Source organism: Stegostoma tigrinum, chromosome 8 (assembly GCF_030684315.1).
Source record: "Stegostoma tigrinum isolate sSteTig4 chromosome 8, sSteTig4.hap1, whole genome shotgun sequence".
NCBI classification, from domain to species: domain Eukaryota; kingdom Metazoa; phylum Chordata; class Chondrichthyes; order Orectolobiformes; family Stegostomatidae; genus Stegostoma; species Stegostoma tigrinum.
In genome coordinates, this window is record NC_081361.1 from 79,958,449 (window position 1) to 79,986,405 (window position 27,957).

General features: G+C 39.0%; 1 protein-coding gene across 1 annotated transcript; it reads right to left on the bottom strand.

Annotated features, from left to right (window-relative positions):
- Positions 1-258: 258 nt before the first annotated feature.
- LOC125456527 (thrombopoietin receptor-like) lies at positions 259-27,100 on the bottom strand. Its single transcript, XM_059648262.1, has 12 exons — positions 26,969-27,100; positions 23,339-23,465; positions 21,119-21,297; positions 18,614-18,771; positions 17,460-17,619; positions 17,087-17,195; positions 12,973-13,148; positions 11,771-11,919; positions 8,892-9,051; positions 7,364-7,454; positions 4,379-4,466; positions 259-1,427 (listed from the first exon to the last, which is right to left on the bottom strand). The coding sequence occupies exons 1-12, from the start codon at positions 27,078-27,080 to the stop codon at positions 813-815; spliced, it is 2,124 nt and encodes a 707-aa protein (XP_059504245.1). The 5' UTR covers positions 27,081-27,100; the 3' UTR covers positions 259-812.
- Between the last annotated feature and the right edge of the window lie 857 nt (positions 27,101-27,957).

The window sequence follows — 27,957 nt, forward strand, 5'->3', positions numbered from 1 at the left end:
GACTTCATTTCTGAATTCAGACAGATAATGGGTATTCTGCTGCTCCCTCCATTTCAGCATTTAGTACCAACCAGCTGCCTCTTTCTACAGGCCACTCTATTAGCTTTTTGTGCCCTCATGCTGCTATTATAACATGACACTATGCTTTAGTTTCTTGTGTCAAACACCAGTGCACGTGTGCTATGGTCTGAGGGTTGTCCTATTTGTTAGCTCACATTAAATATACCACAAAGATTGTTCCTGTTGAGACGGACATCTTGAAGTTTATTAGAATACTAAGTATTTACATTGCTATAATATCACAGACTTATGCATACTCTTGGTCCTGTGTTTACTGATGTTACTGTACATTACATAGACATAACTGACTGAACAAACACTCAACGCTGACTGTATTGCTCTGAAAGAATGACTGAAGGCAAGGCAGATATCTTTATACTGGAACATTACATGTCATAATATCTTGTAGCTGTCTTCAAAATTCATTGCTTAGTGTGAAATCAATGCCAAGTAATGCCATTGTTTCTATCATAACAGGTGTACACAGAGAAATTAGTGTACAAATGCCCGGTTCCAACTCATTTTCAGAAATCTACTTTGCTGTGTACCAGTGAGGTGGAAGAATGGTTTTTTAATTAACAATGAAGAAGCTTAGTGAAGTCTTACTACATTATTGGTACAATGAGATAAGCATTCAAAGAAATTACTGGAGTTTGCAACTGTAGTTAAAGGAGCCACAAAGATGAGCACAAGTGATCTATTTGATTACATATGTCTTCATTGAGCACTACTGTACACCTGAGTGGATAGCTTTATTCTTTGGCCAATGAGAGCTGTTGTGAGAAAATATGTGGGTCCAAATCAGGAAGCAGGAGATACGAATGGTTTGAAATGTCTGTTGCACTCATTGATCGATAATCAAAAGTTGTTGGGAAATTCAAGCAACCAAAGAGATGGAACATGTCATCATAACTGTCTAACGATGTCGGATATTGTTGCTTCATGCTATTGATGTTAACCAACTGCACTGACGAGAACTGTTTATTCCCGTTGATGTCATTTTGGATGACTCCTTTATGATTCTTTGTGTCAGAGATCAGAGGACACATTTGGGGCTGAGAATTCTGCAATGAGCTAGATCCATCTCTCTTGTGACAGTTGCCATTTTCCCCAGGAAGAGATGATGTATCTTGCAAATCTAAAATGATATAATTCTGACTAGGGGTGTTGGAATTTTCAGTTTCATGATTTGGCATTCCTCTGTGTTGATTGATGTTGGAGGATTCACTGAAGTGGTGTTTCTGACAGACATCCTCATGCATTTCAACACATTTTATGTTCTCACTTTCATTTATCTCGGAAATGATTTCCAGAACTGGAGGCAGGATCTCATCATCAACAACTTTGTCACAGGCAGGCTGCAAAGGCTGTGAATGGAGAAAAAGATACATGCTTTGTAATTCTATCTTTCACAACTATTTGTTCAATCAGTTCATAGAATTAAAGGACCCTATATTGTGGAAAGATGCCATTCAGCCCCTTGAGTCTGCACTGACCCTCTGAAGAGTATCGCAACCTGCTACCATATCCCAGTAACCCTGCATTTACCACGGTTAATCTACCTAACCTGCAGATCTATGGACAATTTAGTATGGCCAATCCACCTAACCTGCACATCTGTGGACTGTGGGAGGAAACCAGAACACCCAGCAGAAGCCCACACAGAGAGAATATGCAAAGTCCACACAGACACTCATCCAAAGCTGGAATCAAACCTGGGTCCCTGGTGTGTGAGGCAGCAGTGCTAACCACTGTGCCACTGTACCACCAATGGGCAGATGGCTCATCTGTAAGTCATTCAAAGGCCATTATTCTTATCTGTAGCAAAGCTCAACCCAGGACTGATGGTTACCCTTTAAAATTTTGAATCTCTCAAACTGGTTATTCATTCTTAGATTTTGAAAATAAATTGTGAGAAATGGTCATTGGAAAGCAATACATCCTTTTTTCACCCTATGTATGTTAATAAGCTCCTGAAGTTACTTGAATGCTTTAACTATTTCTTGATCTTTCTTTTGCTCAAGGTCACTGAGGCCAATTGGAGAGCTGGTGACTGAACTGGCCTGGAGTTGAGCAGCCATTTGAAAACAGTCCATGTTCTGGTAATCAGTGTACTAATAGTCAGACATTGGGTCAATTTCATAAATGGTAAAATAAATTAAGGGGCTAATTTTGTAGAGTTTTTTTGTGGAATGAGGAGATTTATGGGTATGCTGACCTCTGTTGGCTAGATTAGATAGGCCAATCTGGAGACAAAATGCATTTGTTTTGCACTCACAACAGCTTTATCGCTTACATCAGAGACTAAAATAAGTGATAAACTACTGATGAGGGATTAACATATGATGTCATTGTCCAGCTACAAGTTCACCTGAGAGCTAAACACCTGACCAGATAATTACAAGGAGTCTTGTAGCTCTTGTGGCTTTTACAAGATCTACACTCTCGTGAAAGCATCAATTGATTCAAGTAGCTACAGGCCTGCTGCGAAATTGACCCGAAATAATTCCAGGTTGTAAACCTTTTTCCTCTCCACCTATTATTTCACCTATGTGCATGTGATTGTATGTGTGAGAGATGTTATACTTTAAAGCTATGAGGCAAGTATATGATGAAATAATCTTTATTCTAAATTCACAAAAGTTTTTACAGGGAAAAAGCAAAGCAATTGGGCAAACCACTTGGAAGGCAAGAAAATATACTAATTAACACACAAAAACATTTTAATCACAAAAAACCCGTAAATTCTGTCAATGCTTACACTTTATCGATACACTCTATATTCACTCCAAGAATCTTATCACAATTTTTTTCTTGACTGGTCTTTTATTCATTTATTTACCTCATTCAAATTTTTGCCCAATTATAGAAGCTTAACCACAGTTGAAGTCAGGCTGACAGATCTTTAATTGCCTGGTATACTCCTTTCTTTTATCTTGGCCAGAAGAGCCACATTGATAACTTTTCAGTCAACTGGCATAGTTCCCAAATGAAAAGATGGCTCACAGCCATTCACCATTCTAGGATGTGAGTCATAGGACTAGGTGCCTGTTTTCACTTCCAGTTTTGCCAATTTCGGCAGTACTATTTCCCTACCTATCAAAGTGCAAATGATTTCACTGGAACTGACATGTTTGCAGGATACATACATAACAAACATATGACTTAGGAGCAAAAATAGGCCATCTGGCTTCTCAAGCCTGCTTCATCATTTGAAAACATCATGGCTGATCTAACTGTGTTCTCTTCTCTACATGCCATGTCTCCCTCCTTTGATTCTCTTGTCAATCAAAAATTCACCCAATTCAATTTTAAAACTATTCAATGAGCTTACTCTCAAATGGATTCCACGTATTAATTGGCCTCTGAGAGAAAAAAAAGTCTCCTCATCTCTGTCTTACCCTAGATTTTTAAACGTTGTTTCCTAGTTCTTGTCAATCCCACAAAGGAAAACGTCTCCCCAGCATCTACATGTCAAGTCCCCTCAGGATCTTACACATTTCAATGAGATTATCCTTTATTCTTCTAAACTCCAATTGATACAGACCAGCCTGGCCAAATTTGTGCATAATATAATCCCTGCATCGCAGGATCTAGTTGAGGGAATATTCTCTGAAATTATTTTATAATGGCCCATGCCCTTAAAGATGGACTGCACCTGCATAATCTAAGGACTTTTTTGTATGACAAGGAAGCCAGACCCAGATGACTGATAAAATGCACAAAGCTCTGATTCGTGGATGCTTGCAAGTGCAACATGTATGACCCAAATTTTGATTTTTGCTTCTGGGAGACACCGGCTGATGACAGAGGAAAATGCTGACAACCCTGTGGCTACAGCAGCTTGGAACAGGCACCATCACTCAAAACACCAAACAACCTGATAACCAGTTCATAGGCCATACTTGTGATAGAACATGCTTCTCAAAGGTTGGTCTCTTTCAGCCTTGAGTAAAAGTGGTGAACTATATGAAGCAAGCCCATCTCAGATTTGATTTGCTGCGTGTCTGTCATCTTAAGCGTATGGAGGGATGCCAAAAAGATGTTTCCCTTGCCTAACTTCTCCATTTCTTTCTATTGTACCCAGTTTCACATCTTCCTTTGTCACTACTGAAGAAAAGTCCTTACTTAACAACTTCACTATCCTTCGTTATCTATTTCTTCCAAACATTAGAAAGATAAAATGAAAATTATTTGCAATCTTTGTACCCCAGTTACTAGATATTTCCCTGGAAACTTGTAAAATGAAATTCTGATTTATTTTGCAAAATGTGGTCTTATTACCAGCATTGTTTGTATAATTGAATTACTGCCTTACCTGGGAATATTTCTGAAAATCAGTGAGATATCCTTCCAGGAGCCGTTCCATGTTTGGAATCTGTGGCCAGAGCTTGTTCTTCACATCACTTACAAGGAAAGACTATGATTATTAAGGAAAATTTGCATTTCTGGATAAAATTAACTTCTTTGCACCCTTCCAGTAGCAATCATCTTTTGATTATTGAATATCTTTTGACAACTAAATAGTCCCAAAATAATATGTGTACAGTGCCTTTAAGATGACAAGACTTTGTAATTCTTGGTAATATTTTGTGTTGCTTCACAGAAGTGTTGTTGGATAAGACTTGAAACCGAGTGACGCAAAGAGATATTGGGACAGGAAAACAAACTTTCTATCTACAAGCTGGGTTTTAAAGGACCTCTTTAAGAACGGCAGAGAGATGGTAGAGGATTCCATAAAGCCTGAGTAGCTGAATTCCCAGCCAACAATAGTCACATGAAGGAAATTTGGGCTTCTCAAATCGCCAGAATAGGAGTGTATAACACAGAGTTCTCAAAGGGTTGTGAGGTTTGTGGAGGTCACAGAGCTAGGGTGGGGAAGGACCATAGAGAGTTTTGAAGACAAGGATAAGGCTTCTAAATTTGAGGACTAGAGTCATTGCTCTCTGAATGCTGTATGTCATTTAAATACTGCAAGTCCTATCAATATCAAATAACCCGCAATACTAAAGAGATAGTAGGATCTGCCGATGCTGGAGTCTGAGATAACCAGGTGTGAAGCTGGATGAACGCAGCAGGCCAGGCAGTATCAGAGGAGCAGCAAAGCTGACTTTTCGGGTCTGGACCCTTCTTCAGAAGCTGTGTTCATTCAGCTCCACACCTTATTTTCCCAGAAAACTGAAAGATCTGTGAGTATTGATTACTTCTCTTGTACTGCTAATACTTTCATTAATTGGATTTTCCTCCTCCATACTATTCCACTCAGTCCTATTGTTCCACCTGTTCAAAATGTATTTGTCTTTGATAGTTACAAAGTCTTTTAGTACTGAACATTTCTGCTCAATGTTGAAGTATGGTCAGACTGCAGTTTACTGCTGTGTGCCTTATGTACATGGAATATTACGCCTCCTTGACCTGCACACATCAGCTTGAAATGATTCATGCTCTCATTCCTCTGTGGCAAGTATATACTTTCTTAAAGTGGAAATCCAAAACTGTGTGCAAACTCAAGAGTTGGTCTCAAGAAGGCCTGGCATAATTCGAGTAACATATCTCTACTTCTGAACTCAAAGCCTCTTGCAAAGAAAGCCAATATACCACTTGCCTTCCTAATCGCTTGCTGCATTTCTTTGCCTACTTTCATTGACTGGTGTACAAGGATACCCATACCCATTTTTACATCCACACTTACCAATACATCACCATTTAAATCATACTCTTCCTTTCTGCTTTTCACACTGAGGTGTATAACTTCATATTTAGCGATATTGTACTGCATCTGCCATGTGTTTACTCACTTGACCTGTGTAAATCAGCTTAAAATCCTCTTGCATCCTCCTCACAACTCACAGTCCCTCCTAGTCTTGCATCAATAGTAACTCCAAAATGTTGCATTTAGACTTTCTCCAGGTCATTTATATGTATTATGAATAGCTGGGGACCAAGCAGTGATCCTTGCTGTATCCCTCTAGTCACTTCCTGACACTCAGAAATATACCCATTTATTACCACGCTCTGTCTCCTGTCTGTCAACCAATTCTCAATCCATGCCAATATATTATCCCTATACTATGTGCTTTAACTTTGCCCCCTAGCCCCTTAGAAGAGATCTTGTCTCAATATTCAAATATACCACATCCTCTCATTCTACCTTATATGTTCTACTAGTTGCATCCTCAAAACCAACAAAATATTTGTTAATGATAATTTGCCTTTGACGGCTTTGTCCGATCTTGTTGATGTTTTCCAAGTGGTCTCGTATCACATCCTTTTCTAATAGACTCTAGCATTTTCCTCACTACTAATGTAGGCTAACCAGGCCTGCAATACTTTGTTTTTTTTAAAATCTTCCTTTGAAATAGTGGGGTTACGTTAGCTACCATCCAATCTGTAGGAATTGCATCAGAGTCTATAGAATTTTGGAAGATGACAACCAATGCTTTCAATATTTCCAGTCCACTTTCTGCAGTAGATTTGTTAGATGTGTGGTTTAGCCATCTTGCTGTCAGTTTCAATTTACAATTGCCTCCCAATGTAAACAGATTGGTGAAAAGGATGGAGTTAAGTGCAAAATATTTGCATCAACCAACTGCAGGGAACTTGATTTTGAAAAACAAATCTCATTCTTAGCATGTCAGCTGCTAAGGTGGCAAAGGTTTTGACTGTATTATGCAAGCTCCAAGTTTTAAATGGTCTGTTTGATGAATGGAACACAGTGTGGTCCTATTGACCATCTATTCAACTACTGACTGCACCAGCTTTTAAAAATATGATTCAGCATGTACCCCCATGACTCACTTTTTCCTCATATTTGCAGCATTGATATAATTTTTAATTTTGGGGGAAAACTCTGATTGCTTTTTGCTAATATCGTTCTGCATGTAATGTGAAGCCCAAGCCATTAGAAATTACATTCTCCTTTGCTGACATCTCACCATTTGCCAGAATATTGTAGATCTCTTGATTGATTAAATCCTCAGGCACACTATTGATTCAATCTTCCAGCATAATTTCTAATTTCAGTTTTTAACCCTATCTTTTATAATCTTGTTAATATACCAAGTATCGTACTTAATCATATGATGTAGTGTGCAGAACCCTAAGTTTGTAAACTTGTTTTGCATGTATTCTGTCCCTTGGTGCTTTGAAGAACACTTAAGCAATAGTGAAGTGTATGTACTTAGATACGGAGGTAGTTACTATCCAGGGTTTTCTAATATTCTACTAATTGATTCTGTTGACACCAGTGACCCCATATTATGGTGTTTTGAATGAAGTTTACCTGCTGATATTGTTACATTACCTGTAGACATTTGGAAAGATGAGATGGGACACAAAAAGTGCTATCACCAATAGGAGTGTGACACCAACAACAAGAGACACTGCTGTCGGATCTGTCAGAGAAAGGCAATTAAATTAGATGGGCAAGGAATTCTGTTCATACAACACCTTAAGTATTACACAGAACTGTGTATGACAAATTATTTTGGAGCATAGTATATTAGAGTGTATTGTTGTGCAGAATGTGCAGCAGCTATCATAGATCAAAAGATCACAAGCTGCAGAATGATTGACCACTTATCCTGTTCTTACTTGTACTGAGTTAAGGGAAGAACGTTGGCCACAACACTGAAAATTCCCTGTTGAACTTTGAATACTATTGTGGAATATTTAACATCACCAACATTGAGGCTATGGAAGCTTCAACTTAATTTGGTGGGTAGTTAAATGTGTAGTAATTGAGAATTTACTGAAGGACAATTTGAGGAAAATCTTTTCATATGAATGGTTAGGATCTGGAATGCACTGCTTGAGAATGTGGCATAGACAGATTCCATCCAGGTATTCAGAACAGAATTAGATAGTTATTTGGAAACATTGTACAGGGTTATGGGGGAAATGCTAGAGGAATGTAAATTGCTCATTTAGAGAACTGATACAGATAAGATAAGCTAAATGTTCTGTTTCTGTGCCTTAGCAATTCTGTAATTCTCAGCTTCTTCACATTGAAAGCTATGAGGAGAGTGTGTGTATTGAAGTGTCCTGGGAAAACCTGAGAACTTTCTGAGACATTAATCATGATTCATAGAATCTTCACAATGTGGAAACAGGCCCTTTGGCCCAATAAGTCTACACTGACCCTCAGAGCATTCCACCCAGACCTATCTGCCTATAACGTAGCTAAGTTACACATTCCTGAACACTACGGGCAATTTAGCATGGCCAATCCACCTTTGGACTGTGAGAGGAGACTGGACCATGGACAGGAAACCCACGCAGACACGGGGAGAATGTGCAAACTCCACACAGACAGTTGCCTGAGGGTGGAATCGAACCTGGGCCCCTGGTGCTGTGAGGTAGCATTACTAACCACTGAGTAAACATGCTGCCCGTATCCGTTTGATATGAACAGAAGATCCACCCCTGTTTCCTCCTTTCAGAATTTAAGAGCTCTGTCTAAAAGGAATGAGGAATCTCAATTCGAACTGGGGATCTCACTCTCCAAAGCATTCAGTTTGAGTTTCTGCTTGAGTTCTGCTAAAGAATCCTACTTGATTCAAACTGTTCATCTTTATACCTTTATAGCTGTTGTGTATTTTCATTTTTTTAAAAGGTATGTTTTTTAAGTGTGGTAACCCTTCTGCATAAATCTAGGAATAAAGCAGGCAAAATTCACAATCTAATAGGAATTGTTGCTTGATTTTTGCAGGTCAGAACAAAAGCCTGAAATTTGGAATAAGAATCCTCTTAAACATAAGCATTAGTGTTAAATAAAGTACTGAGCATGCCTTGACATTAGCATTGTTAAATTGGGAATATATCACACTTACTCATGGAACCTGGGATTGTAGCAGTGAAGGTGTCTGACCAGCTGCTCCAGTAACCTCTGTATGTCACTCCATTGGGTTTAGCTCTAAGTTGCATGTAATATGTTTTACTGTGCGGAAGATCCAAAACCTCACTGTGCAATGGCTTCTGGATAAGTAGTGTCTAGAAAGAAATACTAAGAAATTCAAAGTATGGTCTAACGCTGCCTTTGCTTTCCCTGTCTATAATGGCCATCAGACATCAGTGAACAATTGAAATAGCACAAAACCACCAAAGTTTCTAGATTATTGCATTCTATTTTGAAATATTTGTCTTACTAATTTCTTGGCTATATGGTGCTAACTCACAGACTACTATGCTATAAACTCAGATAAGCTCAGTGCAACTATCAATCAGTTATCTCCTTCAAGGTCTAATGGAATAGCTGCCAACTTAAGTTAATTCATATTTTGCCTTGGTGTTATCTCACAGAGATTGCTGAGTAATTGCTGGTGTAGCCATCACTTTAGCTACAAGAATTCATTTTATCAAAGAATCCCTATGATGTATAAGCAGGCCTTTCAGCACATTGAGTCCACATTGATCCTTCTGAAGAGCGTCTCACCCAGACCCATTCCTTACCCAAACCCTGTAACCCTGCATTTGACATGGCTAATCCATTTAGCCTGCATATCTTTGGACTGTTGGAGGAAACTGGAACATCCGGAGGAAGCCCGCACAAACATGGGGAGAATGTGCAAACTCCACACTGTCTCCTGAGAGTGAAATTGAACCCGGGTCCCTGGCACTGCAAGGCAGCAGTGCTAATCACTGAGTCACCGTGCTACCCTAATTTTACTAGAAAATTATTTTTGTGGTCTCATATAATTCAGATAAGGTACTTCACATAAATTAATTTATTTATCAAACATCTGTCACAATTCAATAGCCAAACAGAATTACATTCACAAACAGCAAAGCAATTTGCATAATCTGTTTTTCGTTTTCTCCCTTTACCAACAAATGCACAAAAAGATCAAGATTCACATGCACAAATTGTAAAATGTAATTTATGAGATGGTATGCGTAATAAAAGTATATAATTCTCATTTTTTACTTAGCAGTTACAAAACAGAGTTAGACAAATCTTTTTCCCAATTAGACAAATGTCGCTATTTACTGGAGCCCAAAGCAAATCTGTTTTGGTGCCAAGCATGCTGAAGGTCAGAATAATCAAGCATTACAAGTTCATATATCATCTTCACATGATATAATTATGGTGTAGACTCATAACATCTGTCTCAGGGAGTGAGTACATCATGCATCATTTTCTTTCAGTGAATTCAATTTGAATAGAATGAATCTTCATAAAACAAAGCACTTGCCCAGAATGACCCCTGGAATTATTTATGAAAAGAATAAGTTGGCAAAGACCTATAACATTGTGCTGTGGAATAATACTTGTCACTGCATCCTAGTGACAGCTTATGCATTTACTATCGCCTTTGGATTTTTCTGTGTAGCTAATTCTGAATCATGACATCAATTTTGCTATAATTATATGTTTTATCTTTTACAAAAGTCATACAGGAAAGGGAAATTTATGATCAGATGTCTCATTTGAGGAACAATGCTTCCAGTAAAGAGAGATATATATTTAGAGAGCTGTAGGTGACTGTGTCGGTACAATAGCATTTTTGTTCTGACTATGACCTGTACATCCTTATGAGTATATCTCATCATTTCAAATGTGAATTGTTGAATTACCCTGCATGCCTTTACTAAATACCTCACAACTTTTGGAAAATAAGTTGGTTACCTATTCATAAGATCAAAGTAAATTGTGTGCTGGTCTGAATGACTTTCCACTTTGTACTCATTTGTCAATTTGGTAAAATTCATTGAATGTGTTGTCTACAATTTATTTTTAACTTAGTTTATTTATCATTCTCTATTCCAAGAGTAAAATCCAGCTAATTTCTATTCATTAAAATCCTCTAAATGCATTAACTAATTCACCAGCTCATTCCATCAACAACATTTAATCTTCGTACTGATTGATTGACTCGGTCACAAGTCTGTCTCATCTCAGACTTTTTCACAAGCTTGTCTTAAACACTGGGAAATGAATCAAGATAGACAGAGACATGGTGATTAATGTTTAAGATCAACAAGCAGGATGCATTCTGATCTAGAACAACAAGAGTATTGACTTACAGATGAAATTTCTGGATGAATCTTATCCTCCTCCACCTACCACAATGTGATTTTTCCATTTCTTGAGTTCACATTCCCATCATATGTTGCCCATTACTTGTTCATTTAGCCCTTTGACCCATTTTCCCTGTGTCTCACTCGGTCTCTTCCTTAGGCCACCGATGACCCCCTAATCAGGATGAATCTTGGGAGAACAATCTACAAACCTTGCTGAGCAAGTTTATAGTGTTCACATATAAAAGGCTATACTTTTCAACACAAAGTAAAAGCGACCATGTTGGAGGAACAACCGCGCATCACTGGATGATCAACAGTCCCAACAATACTTCAATGAAAATGGTAAGTGGAAGAGTTTTTTTTACCTTGGTGGATGGAGCACTGGCCCTCCACCAACACCTTCCAGGCTGGTAAGCTGTCGGGTGTCCATCTCCATCCTTTGCCTACATTTTGACCTCAGTGGGGATTTCCATGCTGACTAGAAAATTCATGTTGGCATTTGGAGATTAATCTTAATTGGTTCTTTTAATGGCCCTAGTTGGTTACTTGTAGCCTGTGCGTGGGTAAACATCACATCATCCACATTAAGAGTCCGGCTTGTTGGCCCATGGTGTGAAGATTGCAGTCCTGTCTGATAACAATCTTACCTCTTTGGCTGTCTAATGATTCGCCCCATTCGCCCACTCACCTTCCAGTCTGTGCCATTTTCCCCAGAGTATCTGATCTGATAAATCATTTGTCCCAGGAATTTCCTGATTGGTGGCTCCCAAAACAGACGAAGTTTCCCACCAGTTGTGTTGATATCAATCTTTACAATTCTTGGGGGATCAGGCCGAACTGTGAGGTTTCGGTAAAAGGAAATAAAACGTATTAGTATAATTATATTATCAGTTAAGAAAACTGTTTCCAGAAGTATTCTTCTAAAACCCATCTGGTTCACTAATGCCTTTTAGGGAATGAAACTGCCATCCTAACCTGGTCTGCCCTACATGTGACTGCAGATCCAGAGCAATGTGATTGATTCTTAAGCTGCCCTCTGGGCAATAAGGAATGGGAAATAAATGCTGCCTAGCCAGTGATGCCCTCATCCCACGAATGAATAAACAAAAAAGAAGTCCTGCTAAAATGTACCTTAGTTGCAACCTGTTGTCAACGATAGCACCTATCTTTCAAGAAACAGACAGTTCTTGCACATTTTTTCACAATATTAGCCACTAATTTTAACACTGGAAATCTGGGCAGCTCTTTAATTCAGTGTGAACCAATGTGGTTTAGCTGGTAACAATCCAGAATCTGCGTCAGAAATGCTGTGGGTGTAAGTCTACTGCAGACACAAACAAACAAGCAAACACACACATACATACACACAAACTAGATTGACAAGCTAGATTGTTGAGGTGCCACCTTTCAGATAAAGTATGTAACAACAACCCCATCTGCATTCTCAGGTTGATGTAAAATATCCTACAGTACTATTTGAAGAAGAACAGCTGAGACCTCTGGTATCATGGCCAAACATGACCTGAAAATAAATGTCAGTTATTTCATTAATTGTTTGTGGGATCTTGGTACATGCAAATTGACACCTTTGTTTTCTAATTACTGAATTACTAAACTTCAAAAGTAGCACATTGGCTTTAAAATAGTTTGGAATGTGCTCAGTTTTCAAATGTGGCATAAATGAAGCTGTTTCCTCTTTTACAATTTGGGAAGATGGATCTAGATGCAAGTCTACTTCCTTTAGTTGGCGTTTATGCGTGCTAGAAAGGAGGAGAAATGGTAACCATAACAGACACATCACAAGATTACAGTAATTAGGTGCACTGTAGACAGGTGTGGTCTATGGAAAATTATTGTAGTAGCCAAGGTAGCTAATTCTGTCTCACTTACCAACATTTTCAGTCCTGAAGGGCTTTTTATAAAACGTCTGTGTGTGATCTGGGTAGGATGCATTAATGATAATAACAGTCTTATTAACTTCTGATGTTGCAATTGTGCAGCGATATGTGATAGCATCACTTGTGGTGGCATTTCTCTGATTGCTACATTTTTTCCATTCCACCTTCCTGACAGAAAAAGTAACAACTTGTTCAATAGACGGCAACAAAATGCACATCAGAAAATGTTTAGAACTTTCCAAACTTTGATGACATGAGTGACCAGTCACTTATCTTGCTTTACCTTCCTCCATCATTACATTTTGGTGCAAGCTGCCCTTGCACAGCAATGGGAGATGTTGCAGAGAGCAAATGTTGACAAGTTGAGCAAAAATCTGTGATAAACTGGGACAAAACAGCAAGAACATTTGCCCATTTCTATAATACATAATTTTATACTTCTTGACTCTGTTTGTAGCATTTCAATACATCTTGTAAATCATTGTCATGGCCTTTACAATTGTCTCCAGATTGAAAACAACTGAGAGTTTTACAGAAATAACGGGAACTGCAGATGCTGGAGAATCCAAGATAACAAAGTGTGAAGCTGGATGAACACAGCAGGCCAAGCAGGTGCTCCTGAGATGCTGCTTGGCCTGCTGTGTTCATCCAGCTTCACACTTTGTTATCTGTGAGTTTGACATCTGAGTTTCAAGTATGTATTTTCAGACTATAGTTATACTTGCCACTGACCACAAAGGGGTGCTCTGGAATCATCATTCTTACTTGCAAAGGAAAATCTGAAAACCTGTTGTCAATTTTAACAACATGGACTTCCATTGTTGACCACAAAATATCTCTTCACATATCCACATGAGTCTGATGTGCAGCTCCATTAAAAAATATTCTACCAGACGCTTGAATTGTAAAAATTAGGTTTCCTAACCAGATATACAAAGAACCCATTTGGAGCCTTCTCTTGTCTTTAAGCACAGGATTGGTGTGCCTGTGTAAAGGAACTAATTACATTGAAGCAGATTTTTAACCTGGACCATAAGTAATGGTATCACCTTTACAGGACATGGCTTAGGAAGCAAAGAGAGATGGATTTACAGAGCTGGCTATTGGAAATTGAACTAAGGTCGTAGAGTCATACAGCACGGAGACAGACCCCCCTTTGCTCCAAATCACCCATCCAACCAGGTTTCCCAAATTAAACTAGTTCCTTTTGCCTGCGTTTGACTCATATCCCTCTAAACCCTTCTCATTCATGTGCCTGTCCAAATGTCCGCGTCTACCACTTGCTCTTTCAGTTCATTCAACAGACAAATCACCCTCTATGTGAAAAAGTTGCCCCTCAGTCCCTTTTAAATATTTTCTCCACTCACTTTAAAATTATGCCGTCTAGTTTTGAACTCCACTACCATGGGGAAAAGGCCTTTGGTATTCACCTTATCAATGTCCGTCATGATTTTATTACCCTCTATAAGGTCATCCTTAAGCCTCCTATGCTCCGGTGAAAAAAGGTCCACACACATCCAGCCTGTCCTTATAACTTAAACCTTCCTGTCCTGACAATATCCTCGTAATTCTTTTCTGCACTCAGTTCAATTTAATAATGTCATTCCAGTAGCAGGGTGACCAGAACTGTATACAGTCTTCCAAAAGTGGCCTCATCAATGTCCTGTAGAACCAGAAAATGATATCCCAACTCCTATACTCAATGTTCCAAGCAATGAAGACAAGTGTGCCAAATGCCTTCTTTACAATCCTGTCTACCTGTGACACAACTTTCATGGAACTATGCACCTAAACTCCTAGGTCTTTCTGTTCAACAATACACCCCAGGGCCCTAATATTAACTGCATAAATCCTGTCTTTATTCATCTTACCAAAATGCAACACCTCACATTCGCCTGGAATGGTGGCTCCGTGGTTAGCACTGCAGCCTCACAGTGCCAGGGACCCAGGTTCAATTCCAGCCTCGGGTGGCTGTCTGTGTGGAGTTTGCACATTCTCCCTGTGTTTGCATGGGTTTCCTCCAGGTGCTCTGGTTTCCTCCCACAGTCCAAAGATGTGCAGGCTTGGTGGATCGGTCATGCTCAATTGCCCATAGTGTTCAGGGGTGTGTGGGTTATAGGGGGATGGATCTGGGTGGGATGCTTCAAGTGACGGTGTGGACTTGTTGGGCCAAAGGGCCTGTTTCCACACTGTAGGGAATCTAATCTAAACTCCTTAGCCATTGGCTCAATTGATCATGATCCCTTTGTACTCTTAGATAACCTTCACTGACTATCCTACGACCAATTTTGGAGTCATCCACAAACTTACGAACCACACCTCCTATATTCTCATCCAAATCATTTCTATAAATGACAAAAAAGTGGACCCAGTGCCAATCACTGTAGAACGCTTCCAGGGTGAAAAACAACTATGTACCATCACCTTCTGTCTCCTACCATCAAGACAAGTTTGTATCTAATTGGCAAGCTCTCCCTGAATCCTATGGGATCTAACTTTACTAATCAGTCTACCATGCAGAACCACGTCAAATGCATTGCTAAAGTCAATATAGACAATGTCCACCATTATGGTCACATCTATCTTCTTGGCCACATCCTCAAAAAGCTGAATCAAGTTTGGATGACACGATGTCCCATTGCAAAAGCCACACTGACTATCCCTAATCAGTCCTTACCTGGCACTATTTCCCTCCAGCAACTGATTGAAATCTTTAATTCTGGCAATTATTTTACTATGAAGACATGCCAAATGCCTGCTTCTAAACCTTTCCCCCATTATTCACTTATTTGTGTGTAGTGTTGGCTTTTAAATACCTGCTCCTTGTTAATGAATTCAGAATATCAATGTGTGTTCAAACTGGAATATGGTGAGTTGAGTTGACCAGAACAGGTTTGGCATCTATTTTATATTAGAGAACCCAAGAAAGTACAAGGACATCTAATGAGCCCTTAGAGGATGTTACCAGGTGCTCAACAATATGAATGATTTGTTTTTCCCGTGGAATATTCCATCAGGTTTTTATCTAATGCAGACCCTGTCCTATTCTAAAACAAATGTTCATTGAAGGTGTTGCATTCACGAGGCTAATCACAAGTCAATTTGTAAACGAGTCAGAATGCAGTGCAGGACAATATGAAACAGTCATTCTTAAGTACAACAAATGTTCATATGTTGAAACTTTAAAATTACGCTCCTGTCTGCAATCATGATCATAAGTACAAGTGTTCATAAGTTGGACACTTACTCGTATTCCATAAATAATTATATGTATGTCTTTTAGAGAGGAATAATAGTGCATTGTATGGCTTATCTATTGTTCAAGAATGGTATATAGATGCAGATGTATTTGAGATGTACACCTTAAAGTATTGAATTATTTCCACTTTTGCTTTCAATTCAAAAACCTTCCTTAGTTGCTGTATTCGATATAAGTTCCACTTCACCTTATTGAAGAAGAGCTAAGTATCAGGGTAGGCCATTTAGAACTGCAATGAAGAGAAATTTCTTTAACTGGAGAGTGGTAAGTCTGTGGTATTCTCTGCCATGGAAAGTGTTTGAGACAAAATCATTAAATGCTTTTAAGATAGAGTATGTGTATTTCTTTGGACTAAAGGGATCTACAGGGAGAAAGGAGGAACAAGGAATTGAGTTGAATGGTCAGTCATGATCATATTGAATGACAGAGCAGGATTGAATGACCAACTCTTGTTCTTATTTTCTATGTTTCTTTGAAACAACATCCCACTTTGCCTAATAAAAAAAATGAAATAATATGAATGCTAGACATCTGGAACAATGACAGAAAATATGAGAAATATTCAGCAGATTAGTTGTGATCTGGGGAGGAAAAAACTGGAATAACTTCTCCAGATGGTGCCGTTACATCAGAGCTGAAACATTAACTCTGTTTCTTTCTCTATGGAAGTTGCCTGATCTGCTGAATATTTAGTAAAGATGTTTCCATAGGCTCTCTCTTCTCCTAAACAGTCAGTCTCCCAATCCCACCCTGGGCCGCACAACCTCTACCCACTGCAAAAAAAACTTTGAAACAGTTTATCCCCTTAGAGGTTTCCATAGCATCAATGTTTGCACAGTAGAATTACCTTGTCTGGTAGTACAAAGTATAAAGAGCACCAGGCACAGTATTATTCACTTTCCACTGACAGGTTATGTACTGGAGATCAGAGGTTGAACAGCGTAAATGTATTTCATCTGAAAATAAAAGGTAGACTTTAAATCAATGAGCAGACAAAACACAGCAAGCAACTAGAAAATGAGATTCATTTGTTAGTTTAACACAATTGTATTTTACACAGAAAGCAATTATCTGTTAGAAAGCCATGTATTTTGTAATCATTTATGGGATGTTATAGAATCTTGTTTGAAAAGACTGAGAAAGTCTAAACTTTTATTGCATGCTGCAGGTATAGAGATTGAAAAGTGTCAATACTTGGTATTAATTTGCTTTTAAGTCACCTGAAGAATAGGGAGTTACAGCTGATACTGTTTCTGACCAGGCACTCCAGTAGCCATCAAATGAAATACCATCAGGTTTGGTGCGCAGACGGACCATGTATCTGATTCCAGCCTTTAGGCCTTGAAGATCATGCTGTTGTTTGGCATTAACAGTCTCTCTCTGAAAGAAGAGATTGGTTGGTTATTAATTTAGCACTTAAAAGAGAGAATAGCCTATGGAACAAGGGTTTTAATCCAGTGCCCATCAAGGGATTAGGTCTCAATCCTCCTAGTCACATAAAAGGGTAAGATACATCAGGTTAATAAAATGTGAGGCTGGATGAACACAGCAGGCCAAGCAGCATCTCAGGAGCACAAACCCTCTAAGATACATCAGGTCCCTGCTCCGCTGTAGCACTGAGATTGTGCTGTTTGTTGCAGTGGACTCCGGGAGTCATGTTTGAATTCACTGGATCTGAACACTTGTTGCTGCGTAAGCAAATCTGCCTTTGTGCGTGTCTGATTATATCAGTATTATGTCCTATTTAGCATCCAGTCCAAACTTTAATTTACCCTATCCATACAAAATGAAGCTGGAAGTGAACTCCACCCGAATAATGCAAATAACTGACTTTGCAACTCAGGCAATAAGACAAAAGAAGTGATTGTGAATTAAAGTCAATGAGGAGAAGGAAAAGCTTTTGGGCGTAGAAAAGTAGAAGTAAACAGAGAAGTCAGAAATCTGAGTGAAATGCTATCTGAGAAACTGACTATCTTGTAAATATCGGATAATATATGCTATAAGACCCATTTTAAATCTATTTCCTTCCACCAAACTGTTCAAGAAGCCATTTGACATTCTATTTTTAAAGATTTTTTGGACTGAATTTCTAGACGATGCTTCATTGCTCTACCAATGGGCTGAATAGCCTGCTTCTGTACTAGTATGCTGTGTTACTAAGATTTTATGTATGGGATGATGTTGAACATAGTAACTGTACCCTGGAACTTCCCAGGATACATTAAGCCCTCAGCCTTCCATTGGGTCAGTTTTATGACATGATTGGAAACATTATTGTTGCTTCTGGTTTCACCTCACTGTTAATACACCGACATACTCGTAAAAATACATATGCCCAAGCAATAAATGCTTTTCTATCATTGGATTTACTCACCTTTTCTGTGGAAGAGCCAGATTTATCTTTCCAATAGCTAATCTCATATAATAGAAATTCATTTATATCTGGATTTCGTGGTGGGATCCAGCTGATTTGGAGCTGGTGTGGATTTCCATTTAAATACACTGCCAGGTTAGAAGGTGGGTCTAAGAGAACTGGATGAAGAGATAGAATGAAAATATTTTAAAAAATGACCATATTTTAATCAGTTAGTAATTTTGTCTTAATGAACGCTTTATGGAAAGATATTTGATAATAGCTGCACCAGCCATTGTGGTGATGTTATTTTATTGTTCTTGTATTGCTGCAAATGTAAATTTTGTAATCATAGAATCCCTGCAGAGTGGAAACAGGCTATTTGGCCTACCGAGTCCACGCTGACCCTCCTGGAGAGCCTCCAACCCAGACTCTGCCCCCTACCCTATCCCTGTAACCCTGCATTTCCAACAGCTAATTCACCTAACCTGCACATCTTTGGACTGTGGGAGGAAAACAGAGAATTCTGAGGAAACCTACCAGACACAGAAACAATGTGCAAACTCCCCACAGACACACAAGGTAGAAACCTCAGCGCGACATTGCACTGTTGCTCATGTCCTTATCCACACCAAATTCTGCTTACATAAATTTTGCAATGTCACCAATGTGCCAGCACTTGGGTGTAGATCAAACATTTGCAGCTTTTTGCAAATTGAATATTATAACCATTGAACCCACCATCCTTGTAAACTGCATTGCAGCTCCAAGATCTCTCTCCTTTCAAAATTTCTTGATCATGTTATCTTTCCTAGAGTTCCATGTTTGATTCCCTCCAATCCTGTGCCACAGCACTCACACAACTCTTATTAAAAGTCAAAAATGACATGCTGTATGACCATGAAAAAGATAAACATTCCCACCTCATTCTTTTGACCTGGTTTCCGTCTTTGAGATAGTTGACAACGACATCCCCTCCAACACCTCTCCAGGTGGGTGCAAATAAGCCATTTTCATCCAACAAAGCATAGTCAAAATATCCCTTACAATGTTTTCTCTTCCCGTTCCTGCATAGATGTCTCACTTGTGGCCCAAGGATCTATCGTTGACCTCCTTTGCTTTCACATCTATATTCTGCCCTTCTGTGACATGATCTGAATGCACAGCTTTAGTTTTAATATGTATGCTGATGCCACCCTGCTCTATCTTACTACTAACTCTTTCAACATCTCCACTGTTGCTAAATTAACAGCCTGCCCAGTTGACATCTAGCACTGGCTAAGCAGAAATATTGTCGAATTAAATATTGGTAAGACAGAATCCATTTTCTTCCTCCCTTCTGCCTCTAACTCTCTTCCTGGCTACAGTTTAAGATTAAACCAGACTGTTTTCAAACCCAGTGTCATATTTAGAACTGGGATTGGTTTCCTGCTTTATATATCTGCACCACTTCTAAGGTTGCCTATTTCCACATTCATATTAATACCCAACTTCATCCCTGTTTTTGCCTCTCTGTTGCCTTTGTTGATCCTGGATTTGACTTTTCCATTGCACTATTGGATAGTCTTCCATATTCTATACTCTGTAGACCCTGAAGTTATTCACAGATCTATTGTTCATGTCCTGTCACACAAGTCCTGCTTGCATGTTATACATGTTGACCTATCAAACCTTCTCCAGCCCATAACTGTTAAACTACCTGCACTCATCTAATTCTGGCCTCTTGAGCACCTGATTTTAGTGGCTTCACCATTGATGGCTGTGCTTTCAGCCGCCCAAGCCTTAAACTCTGGAATTGCCTCCCTAAAACACTCACCTCTCAAATTCACTTTCCTCCTTTCAGATGCTACTTAAAGCCTACTTCTATGTCAATGCTTTGCACCATCTGCTTTAACATCATCTTGTGTGGTTTTTGATCTTCTGGCCGTCAAACACTGTATTAAAGGCACTATATAAATACACATTATTATATTTAAAGTAACAGTGACATTGATTGTATTCAAGATGATCACATTTAGCCAACTTGGTGAAGGCCAGAAAATGAGAAAAATAAAATGAATATGATTTAATTCATTCATGGGATGAGGGCATTGCTGGTTAGGCCAGTATTTATTGCCCATCTCAGAGGGCAGTTAACAGTTCAGTACATTACTGTGCGCCTGTAGTCACATGTAGTCCAGACCAGGTAAGAATAGCAGTTTCCTTCCCTGAAGGATATTAGTGAGCCAGATGGTTTCTTTCAACAATAACAATGGATTCACAGTCATCACTGAACTCCTAATTTCAGATTTTAATTGAATTCAAATTCCACTATCTGCTGTGGTGGGCTTTGACCCCAGGCCTCAAGAACATTGCCTGGAACTTTGGATTAATAGCCTAGCGCAAATGATAATACCACTAGGCCATTGAATGTTTAAAGTTCCAATTCTTTTGCCAGAGACAATACAATACCTGACCAAATATTTGTATTAATGTGAGACTATGTTAACTGAGTCAGAGAAGAGGAAGAAAAAGATCATCACTCACCAACTGAATCAATTGATACAAGTTGTCTGATTTTAGACACATTGGAAAATGATTCACTTAGTTCAATGTCAAATGGTTGAAAGAGCAAAATGTCCTCAGTTGGTATAACACAAACATGTCGCATTATATTCCTAAGAACCATGTATGATGTTGTATGACATGGTTTCTGGCTTCTTTGGCTATAAAGGAAGAAGACAGGTCATGCAGCATCTCAAGAGTTTTATCAATGTACAGAAAGGTTAAATCTTTGCCTCCCGCAAATGAAGGAGAGCAGCTGTGCTCAGCTTCTAAAGGTGACCTCCCCTTCTGTGCAGTCAATGTTGTCAGGCAGGAGAATTGTCATCACTGATAGTATTGTATGTACTGTACTTGAATATACTGCCGTCGGTACTCAGAGACAGTTGGTGGCACATTGTGGGGATTACTTATATTGTATAATGCTGTAAATTGGTTGAATGTACATCATTTGTCCACTTTACATCTTTCATGATTTTCATTTCTATTGAAGGTGTCTACTATCATCACAGCACCACACAAAATCAAAATGAGCCATCTGGAATACATGAGCAAAATATCAGGGTTGATTTTAAAGGGGTCTAATTATCTTGCCTCTTTGCTTAGCTCCTGCACTTGACTAGACTTTTCCCTGTCCTGCTTCCAAATAGAGTGCAAACTATTGCTGTATCCTAATAATAATCCTCTGTGTTGTTTTATTTAAATCAGGCTTGAGGGGACTTTCAGGGACTAAGGCCTTAATTCTACTAAAGCTCATTTCAATCTCTGTATCTGATCTGTCTCTAATGGCAAACTGAAAACTGACTCTATGCATACATATTTTTATCATTCTTGACTTCATCAAGACATCATAAGAATACCAATATAAAGAGAAACAGCATTTATACTGTATGGGAAAAGCATGCTGATTTATTTGCAAGTGGACTCTGATTGGTAAAGACATTGCCAAGCAGACTGCATCACTTAGATGGTGACAGACAGTTAACTGTCAAGCTTTGTTTAAATTCATACCAGACAAGTGGACTCAAATTGATAAAGGCATTGCAATGAAGAATGAAATAGTAAATGGCTGCTGCTTATTTTGTTCAGATAAAACAGGACTAGGGTATGCACATGTTCTTTTTGTTTGCACAGAACAATGTTCTGTGTATTAATACTTGTAGTTTCCAGTATGCACCAATGTGCCATTTACAATCCTAACTTGGTGATCAGTGTAATCCTCAGCACATTCATGATTATTTAACAAATGCTGGCCAGTCATAGAATCATATTTAATGTTGGACATTGACTGCAAGCACGGGCAGATTAGGTACTGTCTGTGATAACAAGGTGTAAAGATGGATGAACACAGCAGGCCAAGCAGCATCATAGCAGCAGGAAAGCTGACATTTAACACCTTGTTATCTCGAATTCTCCAGCATCTGCAATTTTTACTATCTCTAGGTACTGTCAGTGATCGATAATACTCAAGAAACTTGACAATACGGTGGAACAGATAAAATAATGACAGTCATCAAATCTAAACTTCAGGAAACTCCCACACCATCCCACACAGCCTCTGGCCCATCATACACTGTATTTAACACTTGCATCTGAGAATCTGGTGGACATAACTCCCTCTCATAGGGCATTGTTGGATGCAGAGGTTTCAGCTCTCAAAGTTTGGAGCTTGAAATGGTAATAAATATATGTAAAGTTCTGTCCAGATGTTATACTGGATAATTTTCTGAGGCTTCTCAATCGGATTGTAAGTGGTATTGTGAGGGAGAGGGTTTGCCAGTTCTGATAATTTACTTGTAAATTCAGAATTAGTGTACCTAGCAATATGCCCACTGTTCATGTATACTGGGACTGCTATCATCATAAAGCAACAGATAGAGCGCTGTGCCATCTACTGTAAGGGTGCCTGTTGCTTGCACACACCATACAAACCAAACCCCTTACTGATCAGTTGTGGCCTCAATTTAGTAAATCAATTAAGCATACTCTGCATTGAAGCAACCTCGTAGGGGCCCTCTTGAGGCAGAGAGGTAGAGTCACTATGCCCTAGACCGAGAGACCCAAGTTTGAGTCCCACCTGTTGTGGAAGTGTACAATAACGTCTCTGCACAGATTGATTAGAAAAATAGGTTAATTTTTTCAAAAAATTAAAGCAACTTCCTCAGCAACACTTTGCACACCAATGACATAATAATAATGACATACTCAGTGCTATAGAAGAAATTGTAAGTGGAATTTGTTTCCATGCTGTCATCCCAGAAACAGGTCAGGTCATCTAACATCCGGGTGAAACATTTCAGCTCTTCAGCTTGTGAGATTAATGATGCAGTACCTGTAGGCAATAATTAAATCATCATACTTTAATTTTATTACATACTTATCTATAGATGACTACATTTAGTATACTGTGTAGGGTGTTGTGAAGATGCTGCTTAACTAATATACATATTTTGAGGATTCGTACTCAAAAGATTATAGTCAGTCGTTCATTTGAAAAGGCTGAGAAGATACCAGAACATGGTTCATTTTAACACGTCATAGAAAGGGCAGTAGGCCACTTTTTTTTTTAACAAAACCACTTCTTAGAATCACATAGTTTATGCTGACTAAATAGCCCGTGCATTGCTGGATTTACTAGAAGTCAAATGTCTTCAGTTAACTCCGGGATTTATTCAAAACCACATGCCTGCTGGGCTAAAGTTTTTATTTTAATTTTTTTGGAGTTCAGTTTGGTTACAGCCTACTGAAAGAGAAAAAAACACTACACGACCCATCCTTGGCATTTCTGAGGAAATCCTTTTTGAGACCAGTATGAGGCCAGCAAAGCTGATGCAGTTTTCTTCTCAAAATTCATAATTCTTGAATGTACTGTATCCACGAAGTTCTCAACAAGACCGATATACGTGATGTACAAAATACCATGCAGCGATCGCGTGAAACAATACATAGGACAGACGGGCAGGAAACCCGCCACCAGGATACACCAACAACAACTTGCAGCATAACAACACAATCAACTCACCCTCATTTCTATTCCCTTCGACAAAGAAGGACATTGGCTTAACTGTGACAACGTAACATTACTAGGACAGGCAAAACAAAGTCAAGCATGAGAACTCCTGACAGCCTGGTTTTCAACCACATGCACCATAAACAAATATGTTGAATTAGACCCCATCTACGTACCACTACGGAGCAAAACTGGAAACAGAACTACCCACCATGACGGACCAGACCATATAAATTCAGAACAGAACAGAACAACAGTGCTTCAATGGAGGCTAGACAGCACTGAAGATATCACCTAGAAAGGGGGAAATGAAACCTTTGCAGCTCAGTGCACCAACCAACAACTCCATTCTCTAAATTTGATTCAGATTTCCAGTGTTTTGCCTTTATTTGTGTTAATCTTTGCCAAATATGTCCTACTTACACAACATTTTAATACTTTTTTGGTTCTTAGAGAACCTGGCTAACAGATCATTTCATTCTAAACTTAATGTGAATAAAGAATATAATTGATTATATCGGTAATTGGGTAAAACATCATAAATTTATGTTGTGAGCAGTGGAGTAGTGGGATGAAAGGAAGACAATGCACTCTCCATTCTTGGTTGAAACAAGGGACATAGGAGCTTTCATGGATAAGAAAAAGGATATTTGTTTCATTAGAACTCATGCCTTTTTTACATTATGTGGTAAACATAAGTTAATTCATCTGCTCGGAAAACAAAGGCATTGGGGACAACACTGGATTTGCATCTTATCCAATTTCATAATCCATCAAATATGGGGTGCAAAACCCAATATCATTGGTTTCTGGTCAGTAAGTTCATTAAAAAAAAACTCTTATTATATGGCAAAAACTGCTTAAGGATTTCTCCTCGGGGCCACCCTAAATTTGGGGGGAATTTTGGTGGATACCCTTGATTGGGATGTAAATTGATATTGCGTTGGAGATATCATGGCTGATCAGGAAATCCCAGAGGCAGTCCATGTCATTAGCATCATGTTGTGTTTAGACTAGTGGCATTGCTTTTGCTTTTGTGATCGACAAAGCATGGTGAGAGCGTTACATTCTAGAGGAATGCAGACTATTAAAATGAATATTCATTTCCCCAGAGATAGTAGACACTGCAGCTGCTGGAGAATCTGGGATAACAAGGTGTAGAGCTGGATGAACATAGCAGGCCAAGCAACTCCTATGATGCTGCTTGGCCTGCTGTGTTCATCCAGCTCTGCATTTGTTATTTATTTTCCCACTTGGCAGATTATTGTGAAACCTTTTCATATTTTCCATTTTGTCCTACTTTGTTGGAATTCTTAGAAAGTAATGATTTTGGGATTATTAACCATTGTCAGCCACCAATAGTCCCCAGTGGGAACTGTTCATTCTCCCAGGCTGACGGTTATCCACTCCTTTCTCTGTCCATCTTCAATAGATTGTATATTGCCTTAATTTATCTTTCTAATTGGATGTATTCAGCTCAGTCTGAATTTTGCTGAAATATTAATGCTAGAGTCATGTATTGTCCTTACAATGTAGTTTACCAACACAGAAGGATATTAGTAAGATCTTTAGTAATGTTAAATTGTGTATAAAATAATCCCAAAATCCAAATTCTAAGAATACCAAGAAAGTAGGAAAAAATGGAAAATGTGAAAAGTTTTCACGATAATCTGCCAAATGGAGAAATGAGTATAGTTTGAATAGACTTCCTTCTTCTAGAACATATCTCTCTTGCCATGCTACATCATTACATTTTGTTCACAAAGACAAAAGCAATGCCACTACTCTAATTTCCTCCACATATCCCTTCATTGCTTGAGAGACCAAAAGTCTACTAATCTCAACTTTGAAGATATTCAACAATATTCAACCTTTTGGGTAGAATATTCCAAAATTGTACAACCCTTTGAATGATTAAATTTGCCTCATCACAGTTCTAGAAATTTGACCCTTCAACCCGAGACATTGTCCCTATGTTCAAGACTCTCCAGCCAGGGAATACAACCCTTCAGTGTCTATCTCTTTAAAAATCTTGTATTATATAAGATTGCTTCTCATCTCCAGAATATATAAATCCAATTTGCTCATCACCATACAATCCTGTAATCTCAGAAATCGATCTGGTGAACTTCTTTGAGCTGCCTTCAATGTAAGTATACCTCTGCTATATATGCTGATGAAAACTGTTCATAATATCCTATGTCAGTTTAACTAAATTCATACAATTGTGGCAAAGTTCTTTATTCTTGTACTCGTCAGAATTTGCACCAATATTTGCCTTCCTAATTGCTGTTGTACCTGCATACTAACTTCCTGTGTTCCTTGTATGAAATCGATCTGAATGCCTGCATTTACAAGATTTGTGTCTTTGTAAAAAAAATTCTGTAGCACTGATTGTAAGCAAAGTGAATAACTCCACATTACAATCCATCGGCCACCTTATTGCCCATTCACTGAACCTATTTATTTATTTACAACTTTATGACCACTTAACACCTTGTATTCCTATCTAACCATTTCTATCCCTTTAATGAGACTTCACTAATATTTTCACAAAAATATATGCTGACTACATTTTGAAGTATGCTTTTGTTAAATTAAAAAGAATTGATATTTTGACACCTACCTTAAGAAGCTAATACAATCTGTTATGACTTAAAATAGTTTACCTGAATGCACTATTAATCACAAATAATAAATTTCGCTGTTTGCAGTGATCAGATTGATTCTTTAGGACTAAATGTTTTTAACTGGTGTTATGTTGGCAGTTTCTTACACTTCCCTATCCACCTTTAAACATTTAAAAAGTTTGATATTGAGCTTACCTTCCTGGAGAAAAGTCCAACTCTCGAAACCTGACACAGAGGTAATATTCAAATATATGCACCCCACAAACAGTGCACAGCAACATTTACTTCTCTGCAACAGTAGAGGCATTTTTGTCCCCGCTCTTGCTGTTGGACTGACTCAGAATGGAAGGAGTTTGCAAGCTGAAGTGGGAACAGACACATCCTCAGGAAACCAACAAACCATGAAGTGGGTCTGCAGTACAGAGTGGGTGCACACCCTCACTAAACACACTAGATGTGGATCAACAGAGCGAACGCTGATCCTCCAACAGCACAGGACAACCAAGAAAAGAGTCAGACAAAAATTCTAAGACTTCCCTCTTTATTTGACTGTGACAACTTACTCCACTTGACTTTCCAATCAGAGTTCCTTGAAAAAAGGGGACCAAACTCCAGAGATAATAAAATGTGAGGCTGGATGAACACAGCAGGCCCAACAGCATCTCAGGAGCACAAAAGCTGACGTTTCGGGCCTAGACCCTTCATCAGAGAGGGGGATGGGGTGAGGGTTCTGGAATAAATAGGGAGAGAGGGGGAGGCGGACCGAAGAGGGAGAGAAAAGAAGATAGGTGGAGAGAGTATAGGTGGGGAGGTAGGGAGGGGATAGGTCAGTCCAGGGAAGACAGACAGGTCAAGGAGGTGGGATGAGGTTAGTAGGTAGGAGATGGGAGGTGCGGCTTGGGGCGGGAGGAAGGGATGGGTGAGAGGAAGAACAGGTTAGAGAGGCAGAGACAGGTTGGACTGGTTTTGGGATGCAGTGGGTGGAGGGGAAGAGCTGGGCCGGTTGTGTGGTGCAGTGGGGGGAGGGGACGAACGGGGCTAGTTTTCGGATGCGGTGGGGGAAGGGGAGATTTTGAAGCTGGTGAAGTCCACATTGAAACGCTTGGGCTGCAGGGTTCCCAAGCGGAATATGAGTTGCTGTTCCTGCAACCTTCGGGTGGTATCATTGTGGCACTGCAGGAGGC

Excerpts from the sequence above, each read along its gene's own strand:
- LOC125456527 (XM_059648262.1), bottom strand. The coding sequence starts at position 27,080 with ATGCCTCTACTGTTGCAGAGAAGTAAATGTTGCTGTGCACTGTTTGTG. Across the intron at positions 13,149-17,086 it reads ACTTTGTACTACCAGACAAG|GAAGGTGGAATGGAAAAAAT; the intron begins GTAATTCTACTG and ends TTTTTCTGTCAG. Across the intron at positions 9,052-11,770 it reads AAAATGGCACAGACTGGAAG|ACACTACTTATCCAGAAGCC; the intron begins GTGAGTGGGCGA and ends ATTTCTTTCTAG.